We start from the raw sequence: 13313 nt of genomic DNA on the forward strand, positions 1-13313 counted from the left end.
TCACAAATGCTGTTGTGAAGCGATTAGCAGCACGTTTTGTGATGGCTGGGGGCTGTTTGGGTGGAGGAGCCTGTTTTATAACGAATGGTGTAAGTGGAAATCTGACCCTCGGCTTTTTGGGCATCGCTTGGGCGGTGGCTGCTGGACAAGCCGGCAGGAGGCGGCCACTTGGGCTGTGACAGCGCAGGGGCACGGAGGAGGAGGAGGAAGGTGCTGTCCCTGGACAAGGCAGGGGTGATGATGATGAGGAGGAGGAAGATGCTATCCCAGGAGCTCCCTGTGCTGTCACTTTGCCCTCGGTTTCACGACTCCTGCACGCACTCATGAGACACCCCTTTGATCCGTCCTGTGAACCTGTGCTCCGTGGGTTTAGGTTTTTTAATTCAAGGAATTGCCCGATGTGTTCACCACGAAGTAGCAGCTGTGCTAAACGGATTTTCTTTTGAAGAGGAGGAGGGTCTGGGTAACCTTTTCCCGTTTCTCTTTTAAAAGCCCCTGCTACTTGAGCTCTCCTAGCAAGGCTCTGGTGACAGTTGAAGCGATTGCTTTTAGCTGTTTGCCAGCTCTCATGTTCTCTGGGGACGTGGGCCGCGGCGAGCTGTGCTTGTCAGCTGGAGAGCTCCTTTCTGCAGGAGTCAGGGTGACCTTCTGCCTGACTTTGATACTTACGTGCTCTGGCACCAACCTGATTTGTAACCTCCTGAAGACCAGCATCTTTTCCAGTCTAGATTGAAATGCTGGTCGGTAAAACTGAGAAATACCTTTGTCTTCGAATTGCTGCCACTGAATGTGCAACTTCAGCTGTCCTCACCAGCAGACTCGAATTGAGGCTGTACGTACGGGTTATTTTCTGATCTACAGGGAAAAGAGGCGCTGCTGCTCTGATTGCATGGCTTTGCAATTAAAGGAAGTGTTAATTTGGTGGGTAGCGTCTATAATGATGATGGAAGTGAACAGTTTGGACGTGAAACACGGCATGCCTGGCTTCCAGGTGTAATGCTTCTGGGACTGCTCGTTTTTTAGAGACCTGGGCTAAAATGCCTTGACGTGCTGCTGACACGGGGCAATCCAGGCAGCGCAGGCCGACTGGCAAATTCCTGGAGACGATCGGGAACAGTACTCAGGAAGGTAAAGGTATAGAAAATGAGGATGAAGGAAAAGAAGTGATTTCAGTTTGATTTTAAGTGATTGATAGGAAAGCTGGAATTATTGCCTGCTTTTCTCCTTCTGGTCTCACTACTGAGATGGGAACAAACATCTTCTGGTTATGGCGTGAGGTATTGGAGGGTAACTCCAAGCTTCATCTCCTTGCTTTGCCCCAAAAAAACGTCAAAACCAACAACCAAACAACAACAAAAACATCCCCGAAAACAGGGGGTGAAACACAAATGATGCTGCATCCTGAGGAGCGTAAGAACTAGAAACTGCTTGTTTTGAGTAGCTTCGGGGATTTCCAAGGCAGGAAGCAGGGCTTCAGTTGCGTTTTGAACGTGCCTTACAAAAATCTCTGACTTCGTTTATTTTTTATTTTTTTAGAAATTGTGGGTAGGTTCATGGAGAATCGTGCACAGAATATCTGGTGTTCTTTGTGTCTTCTGTCTTTAAACAGCAGTTAGCTCTCCAAAAAACAGGAGAACACAATGATTGTCCCTTCAATACCTGCTTGGCTTTGGGAGCAGCCTCTCTGCCTTCTAGCAAGCTGTGTGTGGACGTGGTGATATCTAGGGGCATCATCATTAATCAGGCAGTTCCTCCCCATCTGTGCTGTAATTTTATTCCGAAGCACTGCTTTTGTTGCAATTATTGCCGAGACTGTTTTTAATACAACAAACCTTATTTTACAGCAACCTTGTAGAGTCCAGTTGTCAAAAGCAAACCAAAATAATTACTCTGTCTCTGTCATGTCAAATGTAATTTGAGAAAGCACAGCTCTTCCCTGCGGTAAATCTAATTTAGTTTGCTGTATTTCATCTGTGATTGGTTGCCTTGGTTTTCTTTACAATTAGAAGAGAAAATATGTTAGTGCTAGGTTCCTAATACCAACTTAACCACAAAAGATTTGATTAGTTTCCTGTCTTATTTTGATCTGGTTCATAGGTTGTGACCTGGTCGTTCTATTAACTGCTTTCACAGTGGGCTGCTATGACTTCCTTTGTTTTTCTAGCAAAATGTCTATTCAAATCAAAATTATTTTATGCTGCTAATTCCCTTATTTATCATCATAAAGCATCTAGTTGCTATTTTTAGATCACACTTGGAATAAATTACATGGTATGCAAATGAAATGGTGGCTCTTTCTAAGCATAGGCTGTTTTTAATTTATCCTGTTTTTGTGGTCTTTCTTTGAGGCACAGAAGTTAATTTCCATTATTTTAAAATCTTGTTTTTTAAAGATTGCGTATATATTGAAAGTCGCCGGCCGAATACGCCGTATTTCATCTGCAGCATTCAAGACTTCAAACTGGTAAGAAAAATTTTCACATCTCCTCCTTCTCCTTTTCCCCGCCCCGTTCTCCAGTGAGATGGCAATGTTTGAGCCTGCATCTCGTCCCGTAGCTCCCGAGTAGTCCTCCTAGCTTCTGAAATAGCAGGAGTTTTGCTGCTAAGACCGAGATCTCTGCTTGTATAGATGAAGTTGATTGACTAGGCTGTAGAGTTGGAATTGCGGGCTGCTTTGTTATAAATCCCCAGGGGAATGAGCCTGGAGTTGGGCACGCTGGGGCTCCAAGCTCATGTTTTTTCCTGGGCAGTTTGCCCTGGCTGTGCCTGTGGCTGCAGGTCAGATAGCCCAGCTGGGGGAGCAAAGCTTGGGGGCTGGCTTCTGGTTCATCTCAGCTCATCGACGGACTGCGTGGAGACGCAAAGAGACGCTAGGCCAGTGTGACAGCGTCTGTTGATGAGAAATAACGTAACGTTTAAGAACCGTGTAGTGCTTTCTTCTCTTAAAAGCAGAAAGCTGGGGACCTGTGCCAGAACAAAGAGTTGGAGTTGCGGTTTGCCCCTTTCTATCCCAATCTGTACATTAAAACATGAAACATTTCCTTCTCGGTGTGCAGGAGCTGCACAGAGGAGCCCTTGCTTGGGGTGCCGAGCAGGAAGCCGCCACCTGTTGGACAGGCATGGCCCCTCTGCTTCCTTTGGCCTGTGCCCTGCTGGAGCAGGGTGTTTGATAAAAGCAACCTACTGCTCATCTTGTGGGGAGCCCGGAATATGTAGTAAGCTGTCGTGCCATCCATGTGTAGTTACAGGTGTAGGTCTACTATCTGTTGTCTTCAGAATTCAGCTTCTTCCAGGCTTTCTTACTCAGATTTTCCATTTCAATCCTTAGAAGTTGATTTTTTTGTGAGACCACAGTGGAGCAGAACATGCAGGCTTTCTTTGGTGTTGATGTCCTTGCTACTGGTTGGCACCTGGGGGCTCCCTCCTGTGCACGTCTCTCTGCTCTCCCTCCCTCTCGTTTTTTAAGGAGATGTTGGCTTTTTAGTTAATGTAGCCTCAGTTGTTGGAACACTGTACTGCTCTTGCCCATCAGCTGGTGCTTTTGTGTTTGAAAGGAATTCCAAGGTGCTAGTTGCCATTCGGGGCAGAAGGTCCCGCTGAGCTGCAGTGCTTGCCCAGGGCGTTAACAGCACCAACAGCTGAAGCTTCTCTTGTCAGCATTGGTCTAATGCAATGTGTTAAAGCTTACTGCAAAACTCTGTGGGAAGGGCATCGCATGATGTTTTAGTGCCTTTAAAAAAAAAAAAAATAGCGGGGTTTCTCTTTTCTCATGTTTTCAGTGTGCAAAGGATATGACATCAGTGTTGCTGGCAATTTTCTGTATTTTGAAATGGAAATAGTACCGTTGCTTTGTGTTTACTTTTGCCTGCTCTGAGGTCTTTATTTTTTTTTCTGCTGGATTTTTCTTGCTGACATAATGCATAAAAGAAACTTGTAGAGATGACAGAACCAAAAAAAACCACCAAAAAACCTTTGATGCTGATTATGCTTGCAAAGATGAATTTTCAGTGCATTTGTCACTGTTGATTTTTCTGCTGGGAAAAGGAAAGATGTACAGTGGAAAGGACACTTGATTTCTCCTCTCCTAGTGCCAGATACCAACAGGAAAACAGTCTTGTTTTGCCTTCAGCTGAACATGTCAAGTGAAGCAGGGAAGAAAAAGTCAACAGCTTTGAAATGTCGCCTACTAATTAAGTACATTATCATTTTGGTTATCATAAATACAAGGTTTGGGCTGCACGTATGAGTCTTAGCCTACACTTCCCAGTGCTCTAGGTGCAGTTCAGACACAAAAGTGGAGTTTTATTTTTATTTTTAACCGCTAAAAAGGTGCGGGGAGGAGTTGAGATGACAACTGCTGTCTGATATATACGCACAGTTTCTTGCAGGGTAAAAAGGGTCAGTCCTGAGAAGAGGCTCGAGTGCTGTTCAGTTGTGTTCTTCAAGTAAATTGGAGTTCAACTTGCTCTTTCCAGTAAGACCTTAAATCATAGTTGGATGAGTTTAAGTTTATTGCAGAGCTAGGAACTGGTTTTATGACGCCTACGTAGTGTTTAAGCTTCCTACATTTGACGAACAGGTCGAAGGAGGCAAAGGAAGCAGAAGGAGATACTGAAATAATGCTATATTGCCTCTGAATGGGCTTGTTCCCTCTCACGTTATTAGTTGTATTAGAAAGCGCATCTCTTTTAAGAGCTGTTTTGCCTGCTTCACTTCTACAAATAGCAGAGTGATTTAGGAAAATGGGGGAGAAGTTACTTGTGGAGCAGTACAACCTCAAGTTACAAGTGCAGGTGCTACAAATGTCGGAGCAGCTTGTATTCCAGTGGCTAGATCTGGTGGCACCGAGGAGCCAGTAAGTGGTTTTCTCATGTGCTCTGTGCAGTTTCAGCAATTATTGCAGGTACAATGGCATACTTCCATGCATTAGTTCATACTTCCATCCCTGGTTTCTCTTGACATTAAGATGAATCCAGCCTACTAAAACTGATACTAGAGGAGCAGCTCTTTTGCTTTCCTGAAGAACGATTGCGCTTCACCAGTGGCCATAAAATCCTCATGATGAAGCTTTACTTTTTACTTACTGCTATTTGTCAGCTGTCTCTACTGCCGTCCTGCTTTTTGTTGTTCCGTGCAGCTTCGTGTGAAGCAGAGCTGTGATGCTGCCGAGGTTGGTCGTTCCCTTTGAGTTACCGGCTCTTGTTTTAGGATAAGCCGGGGCTGGGAGGAGGAGCAGCAGATTTGGTTCCCAAACTCGTTGGGGACAACCGGAGGACCGAAGCAAGTCTTGTAGGTCTGCCTCCTGAGTCAGGAAATCAAGTGGTTTGTGTGTGGGAAGAAGTTCAGTGATTTGATCAGCTCGGCTTAACCGGGTTAGGAGCTGTCAGGGGTAACATTTATCCTCCTTTGTCTTCCCCAGTTCTGTTCCTGGGCTCCTTCCAGCTTGCTGGGATTCGTATAAACAGCTGGGTGGAATTGAGAAGTAAAATACGATTAACTAGAAGTGTTGTCTTAGGGAAGCTGTCAGCAAAAGTGGCACTGTAAGTAATTGCTGTGTCCCTTCTGGGCTGCCAGTGCCGCAGGAGCTCCGTCAGGCAGGTTTCCGTGTGGGATGAACGTCATCGCGAGCACTTGGACAACGCGTTCATCGTCTCCTGTGTTCCTGGGGAGCTGCCTAACACCAGGTCTGATAGCAGAACTGCTCTGCTGGGAGAACTTCTTGGCACGCTTTTAAGGCGTGCCGTAACTACTCAGGTGTCACGCTGAAAAGGAGTTGATTTGAAGCCTGGGGAAGCCCAGGGAGCGCTGCTGGGGAGCAAAGATGAAGGCAGAAGAGACATCGCCTGTTCCTTCACTTCTTTCCCCCTCTGATTTTGTAGTGCTTGCAGAGGCTTGGACCAGGCATGGACCTTGTGGCTCAGTGTGAACGCTCCCAGTAAGACGTTTGTAAGGGTGGTTTGCAGACCCACTGGTTGCTCGCAGCTTCCATGGAGCTCAGACATGGGGCAGGCGTCAGCGGCTGCAGGGACAGCTCCCGAGCACCCTGCCTGGGTGGGAGTCACGGGGCTAAGATTGAGAAATGCAGTTAATGCAAGCAGGAGGGCTTGTTACTGATGGTGGTATGGTAAATAAGAACGGAAAGTACTTCAGTAGCCGGTGGCAATTCCCTGATGTTTTGCTACAGCACTGTGTGCCACTTGTAGCATTGCCAAGTACCTGGAACTCATTTTACTGGTGCATTTTAAAAAAACGAGTCAAATTTTCAGGTCCCTTTGTTGTTTAGAGTGGCATATGATATGAAAGATACTGCAAGGTACAAACCGGTGTGTTTTTAGGGAAGCTTTCATTTGTGCCTTTTGCGGTGGAAGATGCCACGGCAAGTACAAATGCACTTGCACTTGGCCTGGCCACAAAACGACGATTGCTCTGAAAAGCTCCTCTTCTAAATAGACACAGTTCCTTTCTAGTGGGGTATTATTTTAGGATCCAAGCAAATGTAGTGCTTGTTTAGGACCCAAGCAAAGGGTTGGGAGTCACGAGTGAGGTAAGTGTTTTTAAGGCACGATGTCTTGGATCTCTCCTGTTATTTTTATCTGTCTGAGCATTGCTTTAAAAAGCTGATGGCATGCAGGAGCCGGGAGGGAGTGAAAACTCACTTGCACGTTTCAGCTGCTGGCGGCATGCTGAGATCTGAGTGCTGGGTTCAAAAACCAGCTGCCCATTGTAGGAGCCTTTTAGCTTCAAAAGTTGGTAGGATGTCGGGATGGATGGGGGAAGGGATAGCAGGGAAAACATGCAGAGATTTGTCTCGCTCCATTTTTGACAAATTAGAAGAGTAGGATTGGTCTGGTTCCTATTGAACCCTGTGTGCTTCCTTACTCCATTCAATAAATAAAGTAAAATCTGTTTTCATAGCTCATATTTTCCTCCTTTTGTCTTCTAATCTGTTTTGTCTTCGCATAATTGAGATTTTTGCTCCAATTTCTCCATCTTCGGTTGTCACTAGCTGGGGTCTGTTGAATTGATAGCGAATTTTAGTGACTGCATTAACTTTGACAAACTTTCTCGCTGCGTTCGTTCGGTGTGACAGCATCCCTGGGACTGATTACTGGTATCTGTCAGGTGCTGATGGAGGCACGGGGATGTAAACGTAAGGGTGATTGGTAGCCCTGTGACAAACCATCTCGGCTGTGCCTGAAAGGTATGCTATAGGAAGTCTGTAAATCTGGCAGGCAGCAGAACTTAGCATGAAGGTAATTTTATTGATTGCTCTTCAGAGGCGGAGAGCGCTGCCAAACCCACTGTAGCCTGATCTGAACCAGATCTAGTTGGCAAAGCTTCCTCTGTGCAGAGATCTATTAAATTCCAGAGACGCGCAGATCTAATACAGTGCAGTAATGGAGCTGCTGCAAGAAACAAAACAGCCACAGGTTTCCAGACAGTGCCATTACTTGAACTTCTTTTTAACTCTACCAGATGTCTTCACTAATAGCCTTTTTTTTTCCTTGCTAATACAGCTTTGATAAGGTAGCGCTGGTTACAATGTGATTTAAGTTTAATCCTGGAAATATTCAGGTGCGTGTTTGGCACGGATGTTGTGCACTGATGACAACAGACCTCGTGTGCTAGGAACACGTGTGTTTTCACTTAAAAACCTGAGCGTAGCATCATGTTTTCACTAGAAGGCTTGATTTCTGCAGTAGCATTCAGTAACCTGGTTGGTTAACCTTTTTGTTGAAGGGAAACAGCAGGAGGTGGTGGAAGAGCCTTGACAGAGGAGCAGAAAGTGTTTCCTGTGAGTCTCGTCTTGCTTGGACAAGGACGATTTTTTTCAGCTCCTTACAGAGCCAAGTTGCTTAAATACAAATTACGCGGCACTGGAGCAGACACGCTCTCCAAAGCAAAACGATGTGCGGTGCTTAGAGACAATGTGAATTGTCTTTGTGACGGATGCTGCGCCGTGCCACAGCACCTGTGCCGCTCACCCAGGACTGTGCTGTGGATAAATGTTAGGAGGAGCAAGATCTTTGGAAATCTACTGATGTATTTTTTTCCCCCCTCAATTTCCCATTTACTATACTTGGAGGTACTGACTCTTAAAACACAGCTTTTGCCTCCTCCTTTCCTTGGAGAACGTGATGGGGTGTCAGGTTGTGCCTAAGGAGGCGATATGCTATAGATGCTTCCTGTTTGCTTTGGTTCGTCCCTGTTGAGTGATTGAACTTCAGTTTTAAAACTGGGATTTCCTTAGTCCGTCAAAAAGTATGAGATGGTTGACTGTACTTAAACCAAAATAAGTCATCAGTGTTTTTCCCTCTCTACTGACTGGGTTATTTTGTGCAATTACTGATGTGAAACACCATCTTAACCTCTCTTAGCATTAATTCCTTCCTTGGGAAACACTCCCTTACCCTTTCACTGTTAAGCTTCTCTTGGCCATCTTATGGTGTCAGTTACTTTGCAGATACTTTTCATGAGAAACAGCAAAGTACAACTGGAAAGCTGGACTGCATGGATACAGCTTGGAAAAGGGCACGGGAGTGTGGCTTTAATGCACCACTGACGTAATTTGGACAGCTTTAAGGAGGAAAGTGGTGGAAGGTAGCACAGTATAAAAAAAGAAAAGGATCCATTAACATTTAATTCAGGGTTCATTTACCAATTTTTGTTTTAGAACAGTCATACAGCTTGGAGCTTAAGTCACATGTGCAGGTCAATAAAATAGAAGCAATTAATGCTGAGGTGCGTGTTTTAAAACATCTTTCCCCCATGTTTTACTGATAAGTTTTTCCTTCTGTGTGAAAACCACAATCGAGGCTGTGTGCGCTGAGATGTCCCCTGTACGGCAGCCTGCTGCTTTTGACTGAACTCTGCAATAGTTCAGTTGAATTCTTAACGATGCAGCTGTTTCAAAAGCAGCCCATTGCTGTCATAAACACAGATTTTCTGGTCATCACAAAGTTATGAAAGGGCTTGGATAAGGGGAAGATGCTCTCTCTTCCAGCATACTTCTTGTTTGGTTTAATTTGGCTCAGGTCAAAAATGTTAAAAAAAAAAAATAAAAAAATAATAATCTACAGCCTTCTCAGACAACTTCTTAAACATGCTTCGGTTTTACAAATAGACAGCAGAATAACAACTGGATTGTGTTTTAGTTGGTAATGCAGAGTAAGTGAACAGAGATGATTTGTCTTCAGACCCTAAGGTTTTGAACTTCAGTGGTTCTGAAATAAGTAGCTGGGAGTCAAATGTTGCTTCGTCGCACAAATGCTAGTTTTCCAAAACTGATACAGTCTCTTCAGTCACTTCATGCAGTCCTTCAGATTTAAGCCTGATTTCAGTTACTTATCCTATAAAAGATCTTAATACTATTGTGGTCCAGGAATTGAAGTCTAAGCTCTGCCAAGCAAGTCAGACCTGGCCCAGATCCATTTGATCTCCTTGTTCTGAGTTTCTGGCAGAAGAACATTATCCTGAATTCCTTGTGCACATAGCTAAGGATCTGCTCAGGCACTCATGTTTCTCTTTCATGCACCAATATTTTTGGCTTCTTCACCCCCTACTCCCCCACCATGGCCTTTAAAGATGTTTTTCTTTTTTAATTAAAGGCTATGGTTTGAAAATAGACTTTCTCCCTGAATTCCCTTTGGATAAGGCCATTTGACGAAATGGGTTTGGCTTCTCGACAGATTGAGGATATAGCTTCATAGTTGTAGTTTTTAATGAAATAGTATTTAATGGTTTTCTTCTTTGTATTATAATCTTTCTAAAGTGAAGTTTCTCTTAATCTTCGTTAATGGTAACAAGTCCTAAAATTCAGTCCGTTCCCTTTATCTTAATTAAAATGTTGATTGTGATTACTTCCAGATGATACGAATACATGACTAAAACCTAGATGACTGACTTGTGGAAGAAAATCCAATTAATATGCAGGCACTCAATTAATATGCGTGCACGGTGGTCATTGAGATGGCTTTTGATGCTCAGCACTAGGACCTCGGTGAGCTGGAAGGATGCTCCGTCCAACCCTGCCGACTGAAGGGAGGAGGCGATGCGTGGTGCTAGCCAGCAGCTTGTAACTGGTGCAGAATCTCCAGAAAAGCAAAGCTTTGTTTCGGCATGGATCAGTGGCTTACAGGAAAGGCAAAGGAAATCAGGAATTTGAGGTTGATGAAGGGTAAGAACCCAGCTCTGCTGCTGCTGAAAGGATTGCTTCCAGAAGTGAGTCTTGGTAAAGGCAGAAATCAATCCTGCGAGTATCAGTGGGCATGCAGATGGCTTGCCTTCAGCAGTACGAGCAGCAGCAGTTTCCTCTATTCTCTCAGGAGTTTAGGGGAAGAGGAGGGTTTGTTTTTGGCTTTGTTTTCACCTTCCAGAAAGCCAGTGGCTTCCAGTAGCAAGGATGTTCGGGCTGGCTGCAGGACTGGTGCCCAGGATATGCTGGCAGGGCTGGCCAGCTGCAGTAATTTGCCCTTTGTGTCCCGTGGGTCTGCCAGAGAGGCAGGAGGAGGCATTTTAGAAATTCCCAAGGAGTTATTTGAGGTGGAAACCTCTGCCGTTGTAGAGCCAAGGATCTTGTGCCCGGCTCTTCGTTAGGTAACCATGTCATAGCAAATGTCCCTCCCAGTTACATGAACTCGCCTGCTTTAGGGAGAGCGCTGGGAGGTTACGAGAGTGAGAAATCCCGCAGGAGTTTTGCTTTCGAGCCCAGCAGAACTTCCAAAGCAAACGTTTGGTGCTGTGTGTGGAGGAGCAGAGGTGCAGGTGGCTTGCACCAAGCTCTCGATCTGCCCAGTGGTGTGAGCCGCCTGCTCAGCGGGGCGTCAAAGCTGCTCCAGTGGGTTATGGCCAAAAGGCGAGGTGGTTCTGGGTTAGGAGGTGCCTTCGTTCCCGAATAACCAGCTGTTGGCTTAAATACGACACAACAGTGGTAGGTGCATTTAAAATATGAATGCTTTAATTATGTGGTGCACCTAAAAGCGTGTGTACCCAGCTTTGATTACTACGTCTGCACTGAAATTGAGTCAGGCAAGGAGCGTTGGATGCTGGAAATGCTTTTCTGTATGCCGAGATCACCGGTGAAATGAGATGACCGAATACTAGTATTTTGGGAGAAAGAAGCAAAACAGAATGAGAAACTGCCTCAATTTCAACTTCCAGCCCCAGTAAGAGCACTGGTGATCACAGGATGTTATATTTACAAGTGTTCTGATTAAAATTTAATTAATTTACTGAAACAAAGGCAATTGCAGCTTACTTTCTAAGTTGAAAGGGAAGAAAGCCACATCCAAAAAGAAGGGGAAAGCGGATCTGACAGGCGAGTAGTTTGTGCTTTTTCTCTGCAATAACAGTTGGAGGTGAGGCGAGAAGTTGGGTGAACAACCAGAAATACCAGAGCGTGGTCGCTGCCAGCCGGCACCGCCGCGTGGCTGTTGGTGTTCCCAGCGAGCTCGCTGCCCATGATCCACGCTAACGTGTGCAAATAAAACACACCTTGCCTCCAGTAGTGGTAATAAGAAATCTGCCTTCTAATCCTGTCCCATTTAAACCTTTATTGATATGAATTTCCAGCGTTTGATAAATGAGTCCAGATTTCCTTTTTAAGGTTTTTCCTTTTTTCCCTCAGAGGGAGAACCCAAGCAGCAAATGGATTCTAGCAGCATGCCTCTGATTTATCGTGTTTCGACTTAATTTGGTGTCACATTTAAAATGCTAATGGGCTACACTTTGAATCTGAGCATCAGAGAGAAACTTGCGGTGCTTTTAAAACAGAAAAACGGTGCATTTGCCCTATAAAAGAAAACATTATTAGTCGTGATGCAGTTGCCCTTTGTGCCTGTATGTTTACTTGATTGAAGCATCTTGACTGTGGTGCTTTCTCCTTGAAGCCTGATTTGAATGGAGTATACAGCTGGATTGCCCCAGGGCCTTGTAACAATTTATAGTCTGGATGGAAAGGCAGAAGTGCATAAAAAGACAGTTGTGAAATGCCGCTAGTGCCCTGTAATAGAAAATCTGTGTATGGTGACCTTGTCTGGGAGGGCCTGTGGGATCATTTTACTGTGATCCAAAGGGTTATAAAATGGAAAGCATTGCGTCTCCCTGGGAATTAGGAGGGAAAAATTAAGAGATCTGTTTTTCTAAATTATGCAGCGCATGCTTCCTCTCCTTTGTATTCTTCCCGCATGCAGCCTCGTGTTTTAGGAAACATGTTAAAACGAGGATCTGCTATTCCCTGCGCTTTCATAGGAGCTGATGCTTTTGAATGCAAATCTCTGGGTGAGGTTTCTGTAGCCACAAGCATTTATGTATTTAAAAGCCTCGTTCTGTTTGTAGATGAATTGATGTTCTGTTCCTGAACTGCAGCTGAATTAATTTGTGGCTAATTTTTCCTGGCCGGTTATGAGGCAGCTTGACCTTTCCATTTTGGTGTGGAAAAAACGCTGATTAATAGAGATCCTGGCTTCTCCAGCTTCGTCTCCCCTTTGCGGCCAAGAAAGGCTGAAAGATTTCCTTTCTGCTCCAACCCTTTGCTCGAGCCGCCGCCGTCCTGCGATCGCACAAGGCTGCCTTCAGCCCAGCTCCGCTGGCCATTAGGATCCCGAGCCGACTCGCTAATAAGAGGGAGACGAACGAGACGTTTGAAGGAGCGCTGAATTATTTAAAATCAAAAATTTAGCCTGCAAATGAGATTGGCTGTTAGGTCTAATGCGAAGCAGATTGAAATGCCGCCGCGATTACGGTGGGGCACGCGTGGGGCAGGGGATTAGTATGAAAATGTGGGCAGAGAGGGGTTTGGAGGGAAGTGGCAGGGATGATGAAGAATCAGAGGTGACAGTTTAAGGATTGCATGGCAGGAGCTGCACGGTGATTAAATTCACTGATGCTGTCATCGAGCTGTAAGGCTGAAGATAACATTCTCTCCCTGCGCTGAAAACAAGAATCAATACAAACTCCTTGACAGGGGCTAAATTATTAAATAGAGCCTCTCTTACAATGTTTCATTAGCTGGGATTTACCTCAGCTGGTGATTTGTCAGCAGCGCAGGGAGATTTGCCGGGCGCATTTTGTATTAAAATCATTCCAGATGCATATGAATCCATGTTGATAATTCCCTTCCCTTTCACAAGGCTCCTCGATAGATTTGTGATTTCCTTCTGCCCAGATGACACTTTGAGTTTTCACGCAGACGTGAAGCTGTGGTGCGCGGTGGGGTTAGGGCTTCGCACGTACGTGGAACAAAAAAAATCCTTCTGTGCTAACAGGCTGCTCTGCAAGCGCTGAATTGATTTGCTTGCCTTTGGTGTGTTAAA

General features: G+C 45.1%; 1 protein-coding gene across 9 annotated transcripts in view; it reads left to right on the top strand.

Annotated features, from left to right (window-relative positions):
* The window catches only part of RERE (arginine-glutamic acid dipeptide repeats), a 232582-nt gene that overhangs the window by 88762 nt on the left and 130507 nt on the right, over positions 1–13313 (top strand). For 8 of the 9 annotated variants that reach the window (XM_048067313.2, XM_048067317.2, XM_066982188.1 and 5 more), the window contains one exon: positions 2394–2464. The exons of the other annotated variant lie outside the window; for it this stretch is intronic. In XM_048067313.2, coding sequence (XP_047923270.1) covers positions 2394–2464 — 71 coding nt within the window. Of the gene's footprint in view, positions 1–2393; positions 2465–13313 lie in introns of those variants that run through there. 9 annotated transcript variants of the gene reach the window in all.

This window comes from Anser cygnoides, chromosome 23 (genome assembly GCF_040182565.1).
Source record: "Anser cygnoides isolate HZ-2024a breed goose chromosome 23, Taihu_goose_T2T_genome, whole genome shotgun sequence".
NCBI lineage: Eukaryota > Metazoa > Chordata > Aves > Anseriformes > Anatidae > Anser > Anser cygnoides.